The 23,405-nt window shown below is 41.9% G+C and overlaps 1 protein-coding gene across 1 annotated transcript; it reads left to right on the forward strand.

Moving 5' to 3' along the window:
• The first annotated feature begins 6,507 nt into the window (after positions 1–6,507).
• Positions 6,508–6,999, forward strand: LOC119899692 (BLOC-1-related complex subunit 7-like). Its single transcript, XM_038714350.1, has 2 exons — positions 6,508–6,541; positions 6,716–6,999. Exons 1-2 carry the CDS (start codon positions 6,508–6,510, stop codon positions 6,997–6,999), a joined length of 318 nt encoding a protein of 105 aa, XP_038570278.1.
• The last annotated feature ends 16,406 nt before the right edge of the window (positions 7,000–23,405 follow it).

A 23,405-nucleotide genomic window follows, 5' to 3' on the forward strand; every position in this document is an offset into this window, starting at 1 on the left:
GGTAAGAAACAAATTGATTTTGGTTGTTAAAGCTGCATTAATAAATCTCCCACCACAAGGGAGCAGACAGTTGCCAATATAAACTCACATCAGCCTTTAACATAGAAAGTTGCTACAGCTGGCACAAAACAAACAAACCACTGAACAGTCCAAACTCAATAAACCTTTAGATTTTTGTTCATTGTATATTATCTAATAGATTTTTCAGTAAAGTTATTTTTCCAGACTGTTATTTAGCCAAAGGTTAGTGAATCAAGAACACTTGAGACACTAGTATAAATTTACTGGGGTTTTGTGAGTAGATTCTTGATTCTGTTCATCTATTTTTTGCTTTACATGGCTTAAGAATATGTTAAATATTAGGTTTATGACTCAAAATGTTAATTCAAAGTACAGCTATAGTTTAAATTTAGTCTTGGAATACTGTGGTACTGGAATTAGGTATATTTTGAAATTCAATTTTTCCTTATATGTTTGTAGCCCACAACAGCAGTTATCCTCAAGGCCTTGCTTTTGTTAAAAATGTGTCAGTTTTGGCTGCTGGTGAACAGCAGTGGAGAGAGAGAGAGTGACTTATTCAGGGCTGATTATGTTGTATTTTCCCCATGAGTTTTCGAGAGCTCTTATGTTAGAAACGTTGTGAAATGAATAGCAACAACATCAAAGACAACAATGCTGCTACAAAACATGAAACATACAGTTAAGATGGATGGCCTTGTCATGCTTTACATGATTGATGTGCAGTATTAAATTAAAAAAAGCATGTTTTTCTAATCTACCATTTTGTCTCACTAGGGGCCTGTACTATGAAGCAAGTGGTGGATTTCTCCTTCCTGGATTATCTAACTGGGATACTGCTTTGATTTTCTGAACATATCCCTGCAACTGTCTGGGTTCTTGGTCTCAAAGACCTCCTGCGTCTCTTGACCACATTCACTGCAGTGCCTTTCTCCATTTTTCACTTCATTGCCTGAGGCCTGCAGTGCACTCACATACACAGATGCGCATTTTCTGGACTAAGTCAATGGCGCTTCTTGGGACTTTACTATGCGCATTGTCTGTGTGGAATTTACGCGCAAGCGATCGTTTCGGGGGGGGGCATCTAACAATGTGGATTGCCCGCTGAACTTTGCTTTTGGATGCACTTGCTGTGTGGATGTTGTACAACCTGTGCAAACACCTAAACAGCTGGATCAGGACATGAATTTAACATGCATGCTACCCAGAGACCTTCTTCGTTTTCAAAGCCTCTCGGCTTTGAATAATTACTTTGCCTTCGATGAGAGATCTCGTTCGGATTTTACGTATGAACTGTCTACGGAATCGTCATATAATGTTGCTACATGAAGACCTCCATCTGCCCCAAGTTATGCATTACAGTCTCTGATGTAACATTTAACTAGATTAAATTATAGCGAAATTATTGTAGTTGGCGATCTAAACTGGAATTGGCTTAAGCCAGTATCTGATGATTTTAAATCAATCACAGTTGATCAATTCTCCCACTCATCCAAATCTTAAATGCCTGGAGAAGTCTACTTTAATTGATTTGATTCTGACTAATGTTCCTTATAAATGATCATGTATTGGTGTTTTTTGCAATGACATAAGTGACCATTGTGTTGTGGCTGCTATCAGGAACACTACGGTCCCTAAATTAAAATCACGTGTCATTTGTAAGAGGAATCTTAAACATTTTAATGAACAGGGGTTTTATCATGATTTGTTTCATTTTAATTGGAGTAGAATAGAGGTTATCCCTGGTGTGGAGACATTCTTTAATGAGCGTTTTACACAAATTAGAAATACACATGCCCCATTCAGGAGATATAGAGTAAAGGGGTGTGATAACCCCTGGTTTTCCCCAGAGCTAGCAGAAATTATTCATGAGTGTAACTTGGCCTGGGCCAAAGCAAGGACAACAGTTTCTACATCTAATTGGCTTGCATTTAGACAGCTAAGAAACAAATGCTCCTCTTTTATTAAGACAGCCAAATCTGAATATTACATGTCTATCACCACTAAAAATTTAAATGACCCCAGAAGATTTTGGAAAACCATAAAATCCCTTTCGGTAAGCAAAAATTCACAAGTAGTACCCACCTCTGTTATGAAGGATTCAGTTGCTGTTCATGACAAAATGGAGATCTTGAATAGTTTTAATGAGCATTTCATATCTTCAGGTTCTCTGTTTGATTCTACTTGTTCTGCGTCTGTGTTTCCCTGTACTGACAAGCCAGGATATATCGATCAGTCTTTTAATTTCATACCATTTTCAGTGCAGGAAGTTCATCAAGCCCTAAAATCCTTGGATTGCAGAAAAACGTCTCGGGTTATGTATGTAACCCTGGTTCCCAGAGAAGGGGAACGAGATACTGCATCGGTTACGACACTATGGGAACGCCTCTAGGCGTAGCAGGTCAGAACGTGAATGAAATCACTCCAATCCTATTGGTTTGTTGCTAGAACGGTAAGGTGTGATGGAATAACCAGAGGAGTATAAAGCACACCTGTACACACTCATCATTAGCTTAAACTATGAAGCAGGCGCTTCAGGCGGGGAGAGAGATGTGGCGGCCAACGCAGTGTCTCGGGTTACGTATGTAACCCTGGTTCCCCGAGACGACATCTCGGGAACGAGATACCCACTAAACCGTGCCGAAAACCCCGCCTGCCCCAGTGTGCAATAAAGTGTCACGACTAAGAGGAGAGCGCACGAGTGCCAGGTGCCGAAGGAAGGTCAAGACTGTAAACCGAATGAATGTGTGCGGACTGGCCCAGCCAGCCACTACACAAACATCCTGCAAAGAGGCCCCGGAAAGTAGGGCTCGAGAGGCCGCCATGCCTCTGGTAGAATGAGCCTTCACAGTCACAGGTGAAGGCAAACCGCGCACCTGATAGGCCAGGGAAATAGTCTGAACAATCCAGTTGCTAATAGTATGTTTGGGTGCAGGGAGCCCAGCCCTGGGGGACCCAAAATACACTAGCAGCTGGTCAGCCTTCCTCCAACGGGAGGACCTCAGAGTGTAAATACTCAGTGCTCTGACAGGGCAGAGCAGGGCAGAGCAGGGCAGAGCAGAGCAGAGCAGATGAAGTCTCCCGTCCTCCGCCGTCACATGTGGTGGAGGATGAAATGCCTGCAGCACAGTGGCCCCTCACGCACAGGAAGGCACTTTAGGGATGTATCCTGGACGAGGGTGCAGGATAGCCCTAATAGCCCAAGGGCAAACTCCAGGCTTTGCGGGGAAACCGAAAGCGCTTGGAGATCCCCCACCCTCCTCAGAGAGGTGATAGCAAGGAGAAAGGCCATCTTGAGGGTCAAGTGCTTAGCCTCAGCTGACTCCAGGGGTTCGAAGGGGTCCTTGGACCGAGTCGCAGGTCTCATCCTCCGGGCACCATGGAGGATGCGTGTGGACGGGGCCCTGGAGCTGAGGTGGGTCTCGACTGCTCCGGCTGTTAGACCCGCCTCTAGGTACTGTGCCCCCTCAGGGGCCAGACCCACAGTCGCCATACGGCGGGGCAAGGGTGAAGAACTTGGTGAATGTGCGAGGGGAAAGTGCCAGGCCGAATGGAAGAACCCGATATTGGTAAGCCACACCCCCGAAGGCGAACCTCAGGAACTTCCTGTGAGAAGGACGGATAGAGACGTGGAAATAGGCGTTCTTTAGATCTATCGTGACGAACCAATTCTCGGATTGGATGTGCGTCACGATGGCGGGGATGGTGAGCATCTTGAACCTGAATCTCCTCAGAGACCGATTTAGAACCCGCAGATCCAAAATAGGGCGCAGCCCTCCGTCCTTCTTGGGGACTATGAAGTACCGGCTGTAGAACCGGCGTCTCTGTCTGGGGGGGAGACACGTTCCACGGCTCAGCAGAGTAAGAACTTCCTGTCCCTCGCTGCCCCAGCTCCTCAGGGGGGCCCCCGAGAAGTGACACTCTGCTTCCTCTCCTCTCGGTAGGAGCTCGTAGGAGCTACGTCTGGCAGCCTCAGCTGCCTTGGGTCCAGACCGGCGAGGGAGGTACTGGCGGAACGCTTCGCCCTGCGTCTTAACGCTCCGTGGTTCTGCGAAGCTCCGCCAGATCTTCCTCAGAGGGACCCCCCCCTCTGAACCATCTCCTGTAGCAGGTCGGCTTGGTAGGCTTGAAGCACCGCCATGGTGTGCAAGCTCGCCTCGGGGAGAACACATCCGGCCATCCTCGGAAAAGAGAGCCATGCTGTGCCACAGTACCCGCATGGAAAAGCCTTCGCAACGGGCGAAGGCAGCCCCCTCGAGAGCTGCCCGGGCGTGCTCCATCCCCAAACATGAGACACACATTTCATGAGAATCTCCATCCGTGATGTACCGAGGGCAAGGAAAAACACACCTTCTGTACATCTGGTTGCCGGACATGCTGGTAGACTTCTTCTTCAGGTAAGACACACTGCTTGTAGGACTGGAGCTTTCTTCAAACAACATACCTGACAACATGCCTGCTGAATAGAAAAAAGCTAATGATGAGTGTGTACAGGTGTGCTTTATACTCCTCCGGTTATTCCGTCACACCTTACCGTTCTAGCAACAAACCAATAGGATTGGAGTGATTTCATTCACGTTCAGACCTGCTACGCCTAGAGGCGTTCCTATAGTGTCATAACCGACGCAGTTCGAGTTCCCTCGAAGGGGAACCTCAGGACCTGACCTTGTTGATCCTTATTTCTTGAAACTGGCAGCCGATTTTGTAGTTGTGCCTCTTACATATCTTTTTAACCTTACAGTGGAAAATTCCAAGGATATGGAAATCAGCTTTTGTTCTCCCTTTATTATTAGGGGGTGACCCAGCTATTTTAAATAATTACAGGCCAATATCTAATTTATCAGTACTAGCTAAAATTCTTTATGGTCTTGTGAGTGATCAATTAAAGGACCACCACTTTTTTATCTGTTCTGGACTATAGTGATCTTTTATATATGCATACCTCTGCACAGAAACTTCATATGATTGACACAGCTTACCATGCTTCCTTGAGGTTCATTACAAATTGCAAAGCGCTGACTCACCACTGTGAAATATACTCTTGGGTTGGATGGCCTCCTCTAGCCAGGCTATGTCATTGGTACAGTTTCATATATAAGGCAATTCTTGGTCTGCTGCCAAGCCACCTATGTGTTCATATCATGCATAAAAGTAATGGGCGACACTCTTTGCGTTCTCAGGACTTCTTATGCTCTCTGTACCAAATACCCGTACAGAAACGGGAAAGAAGACATTTCTGTATTCTGCACCTTCAGCATGGAATACGTTGCAAAAGGACTTGAAACTCACTAAATTAATCGCTCTCTAAATGCATTTAAATCCAAAATGAAAGACTTAGAGATGCCTTATTATGTAAATGACTGTAATGATTTAAAATGACTTTATGAAATGTTATCTTACTAGTCTTCTGTGTTATTTGTCTGTACCTATGTGTTTGTATTTTTTTTATATGCTGCTGCCTGTCTAGGCCAGGTCACCCTCGCAAAAGAGGTTCTTAATCTCAGTGGGACTCTGCTGGTTAAATAAAGGTTAAATAAATTTTTTTTTAAAGTACAACATGTCCAGGAAACATTTTCATTATCTAACTTCACAACCCTAACAACCGCAATCAGGCTAAGCGTTCACACAACGGTGGTCATCAACTTGTTAAGACAACCCAGGGTTTCCCAATCACGTCAAAGGGGAGGTGTTTGCAGCATATGACCAATCCCAAACATGGACTATCTACTACCAGCACAGTATCATAATTTACAAACGAAGAGCAAACTAAAATATAAGACGAATACGAAGAAGTTCAGCACATAATTCAGGCTTTTTGCAACACAGCTGCAGCTGCCACATGCAGGAAGGCAGAAAATTGCAGACTATGTGAATGTCTACGTCTACATGCTTATAATATCACTGCCCAGTTATTAGGGTAAGTGTTAGAGTAAATCCGACTCCAATTACATGTGTGGTTTCCATTAAATTAATGTGTTGCTTAGATGTATTCTTATGGCCTTTATGACAATTGTAGCCATATTCTTTCACCTCGGCTGTGTGTCAGTGTTTCCACATTAAAGCTGTAAAGTGTTAGTTCCAACACACTTTCAAAAACTTCTCGTCACTTACAAAAAAATCAGATTCATTTATTTAACACACCCAAAACCCATTCATGCCATAAAGAGTGCTCAAATAGTGTTCGAAAGACTGTATCTCAACCATGACTTCAGTTCCCTACATTTACTGAAAACTCATCACATTAACTGCACTTAAACAGCAAAAGGTAGAGCGCCACATGACCAGTTTCTACACTGAACAAAATTATAAACACTTTTGTTTTTGCCCCCATTCATCATGAGCTGAACTCAAAGATCTAAGACTTTCTCTATGTGCACAAAAGGCCTATTTCTCTCAAATATTGTTCACAAATCTGTCAAAAATATGTGTTAGTGAACACTTCTCCTTTGCCAAGATAATCCATCCACATCACAGGTGTGGCACATCAAGATGCTGATCACACAGCATATTGCACAGGTGTGCCGTAGGCTGGCCACAATAAAAGGCCACTCAAAAATGTGCAGTTTTATTACACAGCACAATGCCATAACCGCAGACCTCATGTAACCACACTAGCCCAGGATGTCCACATCTAGCATCTTCACCTCCAAGATAATCTGACACCAGCCACCCAGACAACTGCTGACAGATCAATAAGAGAAAATAGCCGCAGAGTCCCAGCTGCGGTTTGGCCAGTCTGTCAAAGGGTTACTGTCCAATAAAGTGGGCTCCTGCACCTGGGACGTGATAGCACTGACTCGCCAGGTGCTGAAGGGATCCCGCAGTCAGGACCTTCTGGTTCAAGCAGCAAGAAACATGGTGATGCAGGAGGATGCCATCCTGCACTCTGAGGATCATCTACAATACCAGCAGGAGGCCATCCAGAAGAATGTGGAGCACTCCAAAAACCTGCAGGACAAGCTGAGACACTTGCTGAAGTGAGGGAACAGAAAAAGACCCCAAATTGCCTCTGGTGGCTGTTCCACCAGTGTATGAATGTGTGTGAACGTTAGTTTCTGTTTGAGCACTTAGGCTCAGTGAATGAATGTGTGTGAATGGTGAATACAGATGTAGTGTAAAAGCACTTTGAGTGGTCGAAAAGACTAGAAAGACGCTATACATTTGCTACAACAAAAATAGTTTGCATAACCAAAGAATTTCTGCACAAACCATCAGGGAAGCTCATCTGCATGTTCGTCGTCCTCATCGGGGGTCTCAACTGCAACTTTGCATAGCCATCGAAGAGGCCACAGCCCACAATCAACAACCTTATCAACACTATGCGAGATGTGTTGCACTGCGTGAGACAAATGGTGGTCACACCAGATACTGAATGGTTTCCGGACCCCCCCAATCCCGTGAAACTGCACATCTTCGAGTGGCCTTTTATTGTGGCCAGCCTAAGGCACACCTGTGCAATACCCATGCTGGATGCATGGATTATCTTGGCAAAGGAGAAGTGCTCACAGATTATGTCAGATTTGTGAACAATATTTTTGAGAGAAATAGGCCTTTTGTGTACATAGAGAAAGTCTTAGAACTTTGAGTTCAGCTCATGATGAATGAGGGCAAAAAGAAAAGTGTTGCATTTATAATTTTGATCAGTATATAATGTAATAAACAAATGCAACCCAAAGTTTTAACAAACAAATTCATATTAAACTTAATTTGAATACTAATATATATGGTCATAATATTTAGAAAAAAACATGCTTACAGAAAATGGAAAATATAACCATTTGTTCCAACGGCTGCGACAGGATACATATAAAAACGTAAGTCAAAGTGGTAAGTAGGCTTACTTTCATATATAAGTACAAGAACAAGGCTTTAGTGCTTCAATCAGTCTCAGTTGTAGGATATCAACATATGAATTTTGCAAGAATTTTGATTGGCGGTGATTTTATAGCACTGATCTCTTATCTCGAATATAACCTTTGGAGCAGGTTATGCGTTCATAAGTTAACATGACGATGTACAGCAGTAAGAAGTCAACCACAGTTGTAGGACTGAAAACCCAGCGTAAATCCTGAAGTTACCTCACTAACGTCAAATCCTGCTTCACAGCACAGGCCTCTGCTCTGTTTTATTGTTTGTTTTTGTAATGTAGTGACGGGGCATAAGATGACAATGCTGGTCAGCTGGTCAATCTGTGGTCAATCACTTTGATACTGTAACATCTGCTGGCAAAAATTTCCATATAATTTTTTGTGGCTATGCCCTCCAGACGATGATTACTAATTTTTTGGGAGAATGTTTCTGCACAACAAATTGAGAAGAGTTACATTTTTGGTGTTATTGAAATTTGAGTAACAGCAGAGTTAATTAAAGTCTGATAAAGCCAAATCCATTATATTTGACTCTCAGTTTATAAGTAGTTGGTGTCAAAACAGAGTCACTAAATCTGACCTGTAAGTGTAATTGTATAAATCTAACTTCTTACTCTTAACTCTGATCCTGGCTTTTACACTTGAAGTGTTAATTTCACCCTGTCCCCACTAGGCCTGTACACACCGGTTGGCTGAAGCCAGGAGAGTCTTCATGAGAGTACCCCACTGACTGCTGCGAAACTAGTGACCGTGGTTTTGACCTGGGTCAAAACTGGTCAGAATTAGGAAGTGTTAAATTGTAACTCTATGAAAGAGTCAAAAACACTCCAAAAAGAGTTAAATTGGCACCCTTTGGTGTGGACCCATATAGATACCTTAAAAGTGTTTAAATCAACTCTGAAAGTGTTCATTTGGTCTCAGTCAGTTAGTTTGACTTTGGTGTTTAATAACACAAACAAACTAACTGATCGATGAAGTAGACCAGAGAGGTAAAATTAAATTTTTTGTCAGAGTCTAGTAGCTTTGAATAGAGCGATATAGTGGCTGTTTCTGGTTACACAAAAAGGATCTTACTCTTTAAAAAAGGTCTGTCTCTAGGGATCCTTAACCCTAACCCTTTCCATAATGTTAAGACAATTCATCCTATTTCACCTATCTCCTTGATGGTGCGCAATTGCCCATAAGGATTACTTTGCAGCCCTGTTTCGCTGCTGCTGACTGCAGTGCTCGCGCTCAATACTGGACCACTTTATTGTCCAGGCCACTCTAGAGGCCACAAGCAGGGTTTTGCAGTTTATGTGTTGTTTTTTGTTTATATTCTGTCTCTCTTCTTGGGATTCAAGGTAACTACTTACACAAAAAATGATGTTTTGTGGTTTGTTTTTGTTTGCTATATTGATCTTGGAGAATTGTGCCCTGCAGCTGTACAGATGTATCCATCTCTGGAGTTCAACTTTTTACTAAAGGGACTTTTTTTCTTTATGTAAAATTCAAACTGTGCCCTCATTTCACCATCTTTTCAGCCATGAAAAGAAATTATTTTGCAACCAGTGATTTTAGAAATTTGAGTTTCGTGTTATAGAAGCATTCAAACCAGGTTTGTCTGCCTCCCCTGTGGAATAGGATCGTCTATTCCTTGGTTAGCAGTGCAAGACCACAAGAGCTCAGAGAAATAGAAGATGCACCATGCCGTATGATTACATGTTTCAGTTGGCAATCAAACTTTGACAGCATCTGGGCAGAATTTGGCAGTCAAACTATAACAGTGTTGAATATGTGGCTTAGAGCTACAGAACAGAAGCCCTGACAGTGCACTTGTTTGGGTTATTGCACCTGTCTAGAAACATGTGGCAGATGTCAATTCCACATTTGTTTTCATTGAAAGACATTTAAAAACTTTCAAGCATATAGGCAAGTAGATTAAAACATAAATTGTTATTTGATAAAGATGGCCGTGGGAGGTAAAGAGCCTCTTCATAGCAGGGAAGCATGTTGGGATTCAAATAAAAGAACAATAAAACACTCAGCAGAGGGAGAAGCAGACAGTGGGGCAGATGAAGCAATGAGACTAGCAACTGGCAAAACTGTTAAAAGATAGAGTAAAAGGAGCAGCAGAAGCTACCACAAACACAAATAATCTGAGAGGCCACCTCTACCTGAGGGGAAAACATGTTTGTTTATGGCAGATGGAGAGCAGCAGGAGCAAACACAGCCAGAACATGGTGAAACAAACACAAACGCAGTGATGCATTAATCACTAATTACTCCGGTTCAACATTTGCAACAGTCTACAATAATTGAATTGGATTTTTTCAGGGTTTTCAGCTGCTGTTTTGATAATGTGAAAGTTTTTCCTCCTATTCTGAAGAAATCTGTACAGTGCATAAAGTGTCAGTGTTGTGGTTGTAATTTTAAGGAGGAACAGTCATATTAATTTCCCCAGAGAATCTATTTACTCCTGTAACTAATATGAATCACTGTTAAAAATTAGTTTCCTTGCTTTCACTGTTCAGTTGTTTCATTTATTTCTCTGATTTATTTCTTATTTCTTTTCTCGGATCAGTTTCGAGTCAGAGAAATATTTTCAGATCTGTTGTGAATATTTTCTCTGAATAATACATCGGCCACTTCTTGTAGCTGATCTGACAATTGAACCTTCGGTTCCTCTTACTTTCTTGCCCCTGTCAGGGTATAAATCTTGCACTTATTATTAATAATAACATAGGCAGATAGATCTAGAGTCACACAGAAGAAAACGCAGGCAGGCACCTTTCATTTCTAGTTGAAGCTGTAGCTAGCGATAGCTAATTCACATTAACTGTGAGATAATTGAGTTGTATACAGCATATTTTTAAATGTTTCCTACCTTACTGACTTTAAATGTGAACCGTGTAACAGGGTCTCAAATACCAAGGCAATGCCAAGGCAAAAGTCAGTCTCCTCACAAGATGATGATCTATGTAGATGACACAGAAATAAAGGAAGATAGCCCTGTATTTTAGAGCAGTATGACGATGATATCACATAATGTCATTTAAATATTATTCATTCCAAGCCTCCTGTTTGGATGCTTACTGTAGAAAAAGACAGTTGGACAAGCAACACACGTTGTTTAATTGTTGGTGTATTCAAGCATATTGTTACACTTTTTTTTTCCAAGAGAAAAGGCTTTGAGGATGAGAGCTAACCCGATGAGTTTGGCAAACATTATGCCAAACTTTCCCAAATCAAATAAAGAGCAGGACTGAGTCGACTCTGATATAGAAGGCTTCACACAGTGGATGTGTCGGTCCTGAATGGCGGTTGTTCTAATGTGACCTGTGACCCCACTAAATAATGTTGTTAGCTAAAAATAACCTCCTTTAAAGCTAATTAGCAGGACATGCTAACGTTTCCAGCTTACATTAGAGCAGGTAAAAACACCTTTAATCCAAGTGAGCATTGCTACTACCTTGACATTTGGAGAAATCCAAATCTTGGTAGGCCTGCTGGTTGCTATAAACTCTGAGTGGACATTTGCTGTTTGTTGGAGGAGCAAACGATAAATTGGAGATCATACTGATAAAAGCTTGAGTAAAATGTTGCAAGATAATGTGATAAAGTACCCAAAACAGTTGTCCCATGGCAACTCTTCCCACATTACCTTCTCTCAAATCAATGAGCTTTTAATGAGCATCTCCAACGCTTCAGCACAGCCTCTCTGAAAATGACATATAAACTGCCAACTCTCCTTGCCTTGCCTGGTTGTATTACATAATGCAAGCTGCCATCTTAGCCAAGCGGAGCAGATACCATCCCCTGTTGTTTTTGCATTAATTAATTGTACTAAATGTCACTAGCTGCTGGCGAGGGTGCAGGCGATTAAAGACAGACATCATTTGGCAGGTCATGATTTTGATAAGGGCAATTAGCCCACAAGCTGTTGCAGAAAATCGATGGGCAAAGGAAGAGGCTGCCTCCCAGAAAATCCCAGGCTGCCAGCGTTAGGAGGCAGAAGACAAGAGAGAATCCCAACAAGACTCATCTGAACAGAATAGAGATGGATGCTGGTAAATCCTAAAGAGTCATCATCTCCCAGCAAGCTTTGAAAAGTAAGGCAAAAAAGTGAATAAAAGCTTGTTATGCAAAACAGGAATTCAAGTTGTCATAGATCTGTTGACGGATGATGAAAGTGAGAGGCGAAAACAGGAACTTTGTGAGTTTAACTCGGATGAGAGTAGCATGTAGCCAACTTTTTTATTTAATGAAGGCCCAGTTTTCATATAACTCCAATCAGAAGTGCACTTTCATTTGTTGCAAATCATCCAGCGGTTTCAGATGCCATTATTCAAACACAATAGAACCCTGTAACGCCTAATGCCAAAGTATTATTGATTCATCTCTATCTTCAAATGACAACAGTCATTTCCAGAAAAGACTTGATGTCAATAAAAGGCTCTCCCTCTCCCGTCTTTTGAATATTCATCCCCATCCCTCTGATTATGCACCCGCTGGCAGGTTTGGTTCACATGTATATGAATGCCGTAAATGATGCCAAGGGCAGATAAACCATCCTGGTGGTAATGAAATACTCTGCAGCTGACAAATGGCAGTCTTCACAGCTCAGGCTTTATTAGGTTTAGCCCTCTTTAAATGTGTCCTCGGAGGCTGGGAGAAAACTTTACCTTCAGCTGAGAGGCGCACACAGCACAGACAGTGTTCAGGAGCATTAACTTTACTCATTCTCAAGGTGTTGACAGGCCGTCGCAGAGGTTTTATCAGGTGAAAACCTCTCATCTCCATTACTATTTTCTCACAAATGGAGAAAACAGCAATGTGCTCATATTGATGCATGGCTGAAATTTTACTGTGACATTTAGTTTCCACATAGAGGCCATTATATGGACGTGCTGCCTCTGACAGCAGAATCTGACAGCTACACTGTGATGTACAGTTAAAAAGATGATGGAAAAGACTGTATTTGTTACTGTATGTTACAGGCCCCCGGGTCACTAAAAGTTTCTTAACACAGAAGTGACCAGAAAATAAAGGAATACACAGAAGTGTTTTCATAGCAGGGGTACAATCAAGGTTTTTAGGTAGGGTATTTTTTCTTGACATCTTGTGGGTTATTTTTTTCAGCAGCCATATTGTGAGAAAAAGGCTTTTTACAGACCTTTGGTTTCCACAAAGTGCTATTGTAAGCATTCCTCACTGCAATACAGAGATAGCTCTTCTTCATAACATCAATGATGAACTCTATATACTTTCCACCTTGACATAAGTCTAAGATGAAGGGGAAATGTCACAATATCTTTATATACATAAAAACTTGCAACTTGTCTACTGAGCAGATCTGGCTTGGGATGCAATTTATTTTGTCTCCATTAACTTTGATTGACTTTATCTCATCCCAAAAAGACGTGAAGTTCAGGTTCCCAGACATTTTCTGTTGTGTCCCAATGGTACACGCTTACAATTGCATTGCATGTTCAAATGAGTTTTTTGTTAATTGACACTGACTGACGATGAAGATATCGGGGAACCCACACATGTGGTCTGGGAAAAGCATCACACCAATTAAAAACACATTTAAGATAATAGCAGATGTCAGAGAGAGCAATATATTAGAGAGCATGACAATATGGTTTTGTTGTGTTGCTAAAGTTATAATTTTGATTTACTTTGACACTTAAACATTTGTTGTGGGGGGATTTTCTGTCGAGGACATTTATGAGAAAATGGCTCATTTGTTTGCATGTTGGGCTGGATAGGGTAAATCAGCCATCATTAAATATTTTTATTATACTCTTAATAGGGCTGACCCCCAATAGTCCAAGATTCAATGCTTCGATGGGCGGAGCCTGATTCGACTGCCAATCTCACAGTTGAAGCTTGGCGATATGGGGGTGCTCAACGTCTGATTTTACATAGAACTGCCAGTTTCCTCCCAATAAGTTAATATACAGCATATTACAATATATTTCAACGTTTAATGCTGTAAATAAACATGTAAAGAGAATAAAAACTTTCAATAAATATTTTTAAAAGTGCGTAAATAAATCCAAAATTGTAACCCTAACCCTGGGTCGTCAGTGCGCATGTGTGGCGTAGCGTGTATGTGGTGGCGGAAGAGGAACACTTGCTGAAGAGTAGAGATGGGAAAAGTCACTTTGAAAGACGTCGTTCATTTTAACTAGGCTGGTTATTGCGGTGCAGTTCTCAAACAGAAGGCTGCCTGGCTTGCTCTAATTGACAAAGTATAATGCACAAATTCACCTCTTGATCTTTCACTATCATGGTTCTATAAAGCCCCATGGAGCCACAACCAAATTCAAACCATGTAAAAACCACAGAAATATGTTGTCAATTTTCGATTAAGCCACTACTTTGGCTAAATCCGTCCATTTTCACAATCTTTCTGAGTATACAACCAGACCAGCCATATAGATAATTATAATTACTATCACTATATCTCTAAAGTGCTCATTCATATAGTAGCCTAACGCCTATTCATTAGTAAAATCTATATATTAACATCAGATTTACAGGGAATATATTGAAGTAATAAGCTTGACACACTAGATGAATAAAACACACTCTTATTAAAATTTAACAAATTTAATAATAATCTCAAACACTGCAGGTTGTTCACCAGTGAGGAGCGGTGAAACAACAGCACGGCTCTGTCGATAAATAAAAAGTAAAAGTTAAGTTGCGTTGTCTAGCGGACCGGATCAGCTGTTAGCTGTAAACAAACCACAGCAACTAACGCTAACATTTCTATGTGGCTGTGTTTTAATGGTTTAATGTCCGGGTCCGTTTGTTTTGCAGAGGAGACGACCTCTGAGGTAATTCAGCTCCCGGTAGTACTCAGTCAGGGCTCTGAAGTGAACCCAGACCAATTCTCATCCGTTGTTGGCTGTAAACACTAGCAGGACTAAAGTTATGGTGCGGCTGTGTTAAGACTATAACTTAACACAACATAACTGCACTGTAATAACATTATGCTTTATTAAATGTCTCAAAATTATCAAAATAGATATTAGATATATGTCAGTCCAGTGACTGTTACCTGACAACAGAATTGCCTCTCATTCCCCGGTGCAGGCAGTAAGTCAACCTGCGAGTGAAGACAGACTCCGAGGAGGACCCATGTGAGCGCTAAACGATTAGTTTATTCCTGCTCCACAGTAGCCGAGATGTCACGTGAAAAATGAACGACTCAAACCCAGAGACCCACAGTTATGAGTCCTGAACTAATCAATTCTGTTTCCTGTGCTGACGGAGACCATGCAGCTGCTGTGTAACGAGTGAACGTAAGAGTCCAAGACTACTCACGCATGCGTGAAAATGAATGAATTACTCACTGAGACAACCCGTTCCTCCTGAGTCACATACAAGATTAGGTCAAATGAACGAAACGTTCTTTGAATGACAGAACACTACTGAAGAGACTGAGCCCCGTCGTTACTGTTGTTGTGCAGAGTTGTCCACACCTCGCGGGACTTTAGGATAATTTATCACCGTTGATGACCCACACAAAGAATATTTTATCGTTTTCAAATAGCCAGCTACTTGAAATAGACCTGCGAGGAACTGCGACGTGCATGCAGTTGTTGACAGCATGGCATGCATGCATTTACTTACAACCTTCCTCACACACACACACACACACACACACACACACACACACACACACACACACACACACACACACACACACAAGTGAATCCATGTAAGTGGCTGTGTTGCAATGACCCTTAATTCACTGCCAGCCCACTCCTGTTGTTGCTCTGTTCTGTCTTGATGCTTTATTTTTTCACCCCCATCTGTGTGGTTATATATTTATGTACTGTACAGAGAGAATGTACTTCTGACCAAAGTCTATTTCATGTACACCAACCAGCCATAAAAGCAAATCTGGAGTGTCCAAATCCAACCTGTCACCATGTCTTTATCATAACCATCAGCACACAAACACTGTCCTCAGTTAATTTCCTTTGTTGTCCTGTGATGAAAACAACAGATGACAACAAAGGATGACTTAACACAAGGAGAACAGAGGTTTTATCAGTCTCACTCTCACTCTTGCATGAACATACTGAGATGTTTGATCTATATCAGAAAATATTTTCTAATGGAGTGTTAATATTTTAGACACTTTCTGACACATGCATTTTATGGACCTGCTGCTGTCAGTGAATGGTGGGAGTATGAGCAAGGGCTATGAGGAAATAGTTAATAAACATTAGTGTGTGATGGCAGCCTCAGCACAAAATGTGTGTTACACAGGGCTGCAGCTAAGCTAAGGGCAATGTGGTTCAATTCAATTTTATTTATATAGCACCAAATCACAACAGCAGTTATCTCTGAGCGCTTTTCATAAAAGAGCAGGTCTAGACCATACTCTTTGATGATATTTACAGAAACCCAACAGTTCCCACCAAGAGCAAGCACTAGGCGGCAGAGGCAAGGAAAAAAAATCCTTTTAAGAGGCAGAAACCTCGAGCAAAACCATGGCTCAGGGTGGGCGGCCATTTTGCCTCGACCGATTGGGGGAGAGAGAGAGAGAAACAGAAAGAAAGAGGCAGGGGGATGGAAGGAGAGAGAGAGGGGAGGGAGGCAGCCTACACAGTATACACACAGAGGTACAGACAGTAAAGGTGATGTTGCTATAGACTAAATGAATAATGCTACAGATATTTACAGTAGTGTTAATGATAATAATCGTAATGTTAATGATTATAATTACAATAATAACAATACACAAGAGAGAATTTTATCATTAAAGAAGCTCATGAAGTCGTAACTACTGAGAGCTATGGGAATACTTGGCTCAATAGAGCTGTGACTCTCTGTCAGCCTGGCTACAGTGCTGTTCTTATTTTCCTTTGACGAGTAGTACGCTGACCTGGCATTACGGAGGGCCTTCCTATAAGTTTTAAGACTATCATGCCAAATTAAACAAGAATTTTCCAGTTTGGTGGAACGCCAATTCCTCTCAAGTTTCCGCGATATTTGCTTTAATTTGCGAGTTTCAGTATTATACCATGGAGCTAACCGTCTTTGTTTTAGTATTTTCTTTTTTAGAGGGGCTACAGAGTCGAGTGTCATTCGCAGCGAGCCTGCAGCACTATCAACAAGATGATCGACTTGGGAGGGACTGAAATTAGCATAGGAGTCTTCCGTTACTTTGTGACTAGATAATGTATTTAGAGCTGATGGAATCGCATCCTTATATTTAGCTACAGCACTATCAGACAGACATCTTGTATAGACATTTGGCGTGTAGTTCAGCAATACAAACTCAAAAGTTATCAAACAGTCGACAGATAAAGAGTGACTCTGTGGGAACACTATTAAATGTTGTGAGTTGGTTCATGAACACTCTGAGAGAAGCCAATGGAATCTAACAGAGAGATAAATGCAGTACTAAAGCTGTCATTCTCAACGTCCACATGAATATTAAAATCCCCCACAATAATAACTTTGTCAGTTTTAAGGACTAAAGTTGACAAAAACTCTGCAAATTCAGGTAAGAATTCAGAGTACTGACCAGGTGCTCGGTACACTATAATGAAAAGAATTGTTGCAGTGGTTTCCAACTTGGGTGCGAAAGACCAAGAACAAGGCTTTCAAATGAGTTATAATTTAGTTTAGGTTTAGAGCTGATTAGTAGGCTAGTGTCGAGGATAGCTGCAACTCCACCTCCTCGGCCTGTGCCTCGAGGAATGTGAGTATTAATATGACTGGGAGGGGTGGGTTCATTTAGGCTAACATATTCTCCATCACCCAGCCAGGTTTCAGTAAGACAAAATAAATCAATATCATAATCTGATATTAGTTAATTTACTAGTACACCTTTAGATGAGAGATGTTTAAGAGTCTACATTTAATTTTCCTGTTCGTGGTATAATATGTAATGTGGTCGTGTCCTCTGCACTCTTTTTGGCAATCATGGTGGAGTTTTATTTCAAATATGTTTTAAGGTGATTCCAGTCCTTCAGACCCAGTATCTTTTACTAGTATTGAATAGTTATCCACCAAAAAGCATTTGGATCTCTTGTTAAGGACTGGAGAAACTGACAACTCATTGCAGACATAGGGGCTGGTGTAAAGGCAAAAAACTGTGGATTTAAAAAATTGGCAAAGAACAGTTTCTGACTGAGAGTCTCTGTGAGCGGGCAGGCAGGCGCTGTGATCTGGGCGGGTGGTAGAAAAACAAAGCGCACACTGAACAAGGCAGGCAAACTGAATGCTCCTCTCTCCGTGACCAAGACCTGAGGCACAAGTGAGAACAAAGCACAGGAATTAGAAGCAGAGCTTCTATACTTGGAGTCTTGATTGTGGAACGGCTGTCAGTTGAGTAGAAGAGCCACAGGTGATTTTGATGATTGGTGCTTCAGGAGGAGAGCCAGGTGTGCCACGCCCAGATTCTGAGATAGTTATTTCATGTTGTATTAACAATAAATCAGCCATTGTGGTGAAATAAATGCCAGTCCTGCCATTCATTTTAATGTTTGTAGTTCATTTAGGCTGTGGCGGTGGGGACTGCAGGGAATGCTGAAAATAATAATAAGGAGGAGCTTCACTGTGAAAAGTTGAAATAGAATAAACTTTTGGTGAAACGCAACCTGATGTCACATGGTGGTGACCAATCATGTAAGCCTGACACTTCCACACCCCCACAAAACCCTGCACTAATCACCACAATGCTTGATTTGGTGTGAATACAGCTTAAAGATATTTTCAGAAGTGTTTGACATGGCTAGTCATTCATTTTCAATGAATGGCGAGCGGGCAAGTGGGCGCAATTCTGTCTCAGTCGTTGGTCTCAGTCACACACATGCCCACTGCAAGAGTTAAGCATTTTCCTATGTGACGCAAGGTGCAAGTCAATGGACAACAGACTGATCCTTGACTTTTTTGAGATCCTTAAAATGTCTTTTAGCTCTCAGCAGCATCGGCTCAAGACTGGATGTATCAGGTATGTATACACTGCTGGTACTCAACGACTGGCAGACGAGCTGAATGGTTTCTACTGTAGGTTTGAAAAGCCCAGAGTCACACCTCTCCCACACTCCAACGCCATCTTCAAACAGTCACCTTCCCCCTCTGACCTCTCACCTGCACTCAAGATCTGTGAAGAGGACGTGAGCCACCTCTTCCAAAAGCAGAAGATCAGGAAGGCTCCTGGAACTGACTGTGTCTCACCATCGTGCCTGAAAATCAAATCTGTGCGGACCAGCTGGCCCCCATCTTCAGTCAGATCTTCAACAAATCACTGGAGCTGTGTGAAGCTGCTTGCACCAAAGGTCAAAGCATGTTAAAGCGCTGTCATCACGCTTGTCATTGCTTCGAGAGGTTTCTGGAAGTGAACTTTATTCATTGTCCATTTGCCACTGGCGGCTGGAGATGAGTCCTTCATTTGCACACTTAGGAATTGGTGAGCCACTGTGTAATCAGACTCCACAATGGGTGTATTAGTAAGGTCCAGTAAAGGACACATCAAGAAAGTAGAATCGTCTGGGTCCAGAGATGTGAGTGGATCCATCAGCATTCAATTGTGCACTCCAAAGCGCTTACAAACTGCATCGCTACAACTGAAATACATCCTGCGTAGCTCTGTTTCGTCACTGAGATCTTCGTGTAGGATATTTTCCTCAACTACATACATAGCAAAGGGTGTGTTTAGTGTGTGTCGTCTCTTATTTGGCATAGGCACTATGTTTGCATCCTTACTACACTTCAAGAGTGTCACAAATTCTGTCTCAGAGCGGAGATTTTCAATATACTTACATGCTGAATTTATAAGTTGCACACCTGTTAAATGTTCAGTGTGTAAGTTTTAGTGGCATTTAGTGGTGAGGGTTGTGAATTACAACCAACTGTCCAGTCTACCACTGCCCCCTACCCTTTCAAAGCATAGGACAGCTCCAGTGGCTGACACAGTACAAAAGGTATTGTCTTCTGAGACAGACAGTCAAGAAATGAGGTTTCATTAAGTAGATATATGAAGACATTATATTTACTTAACATGGAAAATCTAAGCCAAGAGTGTGTCACTGTTTCTGCCCCACAATCCATTATAAACCACACATTAAAAAAAGTTTATACAAACATTAACAAGTGAAACACATTCATTCTCTCTGTGATTACAGACTCTTACTAAAACATATAGGTAAGTAGGTAGGTTTATTGTCACAATATAACAAGTTATAGAGTGAAATTTAGTTTTGTAACTCCCTTCTGCTACATATCTGGCCTGCTGCCAGATTATGGTACTTTGATAGCAGCAAAAAATATAAATAAATAAATACTTTGATAACAGTGCTAAAATAGATCTCAGTCATGACAGCAACAGTTTCTCACATAATCACTTCCTCTTTAGTGGTTCTACCTGCAAAATAAAAGCACGAGAACGTTTTTTTGCATTTACTTTGAAAAATTCTGAATGACATTAAAAGACTCTGTAGCCTGCTTGACACGCCTCTGAAAGAGTCGTCAGAAAACCCAGAACTGGGGTCTATGATAACCACAACAGCACTTCCTTATTCCGCCTCTCACATGACTGAACTAACCAATCAGAACCTAGCAGGAGTTAGACTGAAGTAAATGCAAAGAAAACACAGAGGTAGATTCTGCTTAATATCGTAGCTGATTTACAGATTCAAATATAATGATTTAAACATGTAAATATGTAAATACCAACTGTGTAATACAAAATGTAAATAGTTAACGGAGGAAACACTGTAAATATATTTTTAGTAAATTACCTCAAAAATATGAATTGACTTAACTTCTCTTACATTAACTCTTACATTTCTTCCCCCCTCCCCGAAAAGATCACAGCAAGCGACTGCTATTAAAAGAACATAACAACAGTCTCACTTTAGAACATAGTCCATAAGGTATGTGGGAGGTCTAACTTGACATCGTCTTGGGCGCGCTGAAGAACCGAAGCCTTGCCCGAGGGGGGAATAATCCCAGGAGTAATGGACAGGGGAGAGTGGAAGTGGGTCTGTGGCTGGCAGATCTGAGGGGTCAGTGAGGGAGCACTGCGGCAGCCTGGAGTACTATTGCTCTTGGATTCTGCAAACCTTGCAGACTTAAAGGGCAAACACCCGACAATGCAGTCAAGCAAGGCAGATGAGGTTGCAAAGATGAGTCACAAACAGGTGTCTTCTGTCCACGATCTGGCACAGGAGCATTGTAAGATCTGAGGCGGTTGTAATGGTCCATCTGAGACTTGTCAGACTGATCCAGGAGGTAATGAATCCTGTATGTCACTCCAGGAGAATCCACATCTGATCCGAGGCACTCCAATACTTCAAAGGGGCCTTTCCAGTGTGAAGCAAGATTTTTTTTTGCTGTAGTGGGGTCATTTAACCACACGAGTGACGCAGTCATGAGGATGACCGAAGTGTCTGGGTCAACTGTGCAACAAAGTCAGAACGAGAACCTGGAGTGGCTTCAGTACAAGCCAAATAGATTGTTTCTCTTAGCGCAACCGCTAACATCCAGGACACCGTGCTATGGGACCCAGCTACTCTTCCGAGGCTTTCCTCTTGCTCAACTCCGAAGCATCAGTCAAACTGGTAGTCCGTGGCTGCAAGAGAGGTTCGGACAGGGCTGCCTCTCCTCCGCACATCGGCCTCTTCGACCGCTATACTGCCCTGTCTGACGACAGTCCGGTCCATCCAGCGGATGCACCTGTGCCGATAATTTTAATATTTTCTGGCAAAGAATGTCTCTTTTTAAGACAGACGGGCTTCACCCAAACAAACGGGGCTCAGAAATGTTAGCTGCTCACACAGCATGTGGTGCGGTCCTCCACACATGTCTTACTTGAATGACTAATCATTCATGCAGCACACCCTGGACACTCCACCGGTCACTGAACAGAACTCTGCCTCACTGCCACAAACAACTGTCTCCACCTGCCGGCATGTAAAGCCATCTGCTCCCAGTGCTGTTCCAAAGACTTTCTATTCCTGTCATCATCACGCATAGACCAGTAAACTGAAATGTGCACATCCCACGCAGAAATAATAGTAATCTCTTAAGGATTAGGACAACTGCACCAACTCCAGCACCTAGAACAAACTCATTTAAAATGGCTCTCTTCAATGTGAGATCTCTGTCAAGTAAGACTTTTATCTTAAATGATTGTATCTTGTCTGCAAATCTAGATTTTATGTTTTTAAATGAATCCTGGTTGCAAATGAATGACTATAGCCAGCTAGCTGAACGGTGTCCGGCTCAATATGATTGTTTTAGTCAACCGAGGGTCAGTGGTCGTGGTATCAGCTGATAAACCCATCTGCTCCTTGTGCAGTACAGTACTACAAATGAGTGTCCTCCAGCCCACTTGATGTAATACCTACAAAGGTTTAACTGAAAGTAATGGATTCTGTTGGGCCCCATTTGATCTCTGTTTTTAACAGCTCCCTATCTACTAGTTGTGTCCCTGATTATTTTAAAATGGCTGCGTAAACCCACTTTTAAAGAAACCTGGTTTGGATCCCTCCCTCCCACAAAATTTTAGACCAATTTCAAAACTGTCTTTTATTGCAAAGATTCTAGAAAGAATTGTGTCCAAACAATTGGTCACTGTACTGGAAAGTAACAAATTATTTGAAAGGTTTCAGTCTGGTTTCAGGAAGTACCACAGCACTGAGACTGCCCTGCTTAAAGTCACCAATGACCTTTTAATGTCTGCTGATGATGGCATGTGCTCAGTCCTGGTACTCCTGGACCTTAGCGCTGCTTTTGACACCATTGATCACAACATCATGTTAGACAGACTGAGGCACTGGGTGGGGATCTCTGGTATGGCCCTAGAATGGTTTTCATCCTACCTGTCAAATAGGAAGTTTTGCGTGTCTGTAAACAACTATGTCTCTTCGTTCTGTCCAGTTAAATATGGTGTGCCTCAGGGGTCGGTCTTAAGACCCATTTTGTTTTCCTTGTATCTGCTTCCCTTTGGACATATTATCCATAAACATGGCATTTCAAAGTTTTGCGCAGTCTTTCAGAGCCAAAGCCAACACCTGTCTGACTCCAACACCAACAATCTGGTTGATCACTTCAATCATATCTGCTTGTCGTCACTAAATATTACTGCTCCTCTAAAGGTTAGGCCTACGTCTAAAGCTAGTAAACAACCCTGGATAAATGACAGCATTCGCAGCCTAAAAAGGGAATGCAGGAAAGCAGAGCGCAGATGGAAAAAATCCAATCTCCAAGTCCATTACCTCAGTCTGAAGGATTTATTAATTAACTACAATAAATGGTTAAGGATGCGAGAACACACTATTTTTCTGAACTCATTACTACACATAAACACAATCCCAGGTTTCTGTTTAAGACTGTGGATCAGCTGGTAAACCCAACCCCTCCTTGTGCCTCAGCTGGAAGTAATGATGACTGTGAATTGTTTTTATCTTATTTTACCAATAAGGTGGTGTCAATCAGAGCCTCTATTACCCCCGACCTCTTACTCAGAGGTTCCTCACCAGCAACAACAGAGTTTTA

The sequence above is a fragment of the Micropterus salmoides genome, unplaced genomic scaffold, assembly GCF_014851395.1.
Source record: "Micropterus salmoides isolate LMB-PRFRI ecotype aquatic unplaced genomic scaffold, ASM1485139v1 Ms_hic_scaffold_12, whole genome shotgun sequence".
NCBI classification, from domain to species: domain Eukaryota; kingdom Metazoa; phylum Chordata; class Actinopteri; order Centrarchiformes; family Centrarchidae; genus Micropterus; species Micropterus salmoides.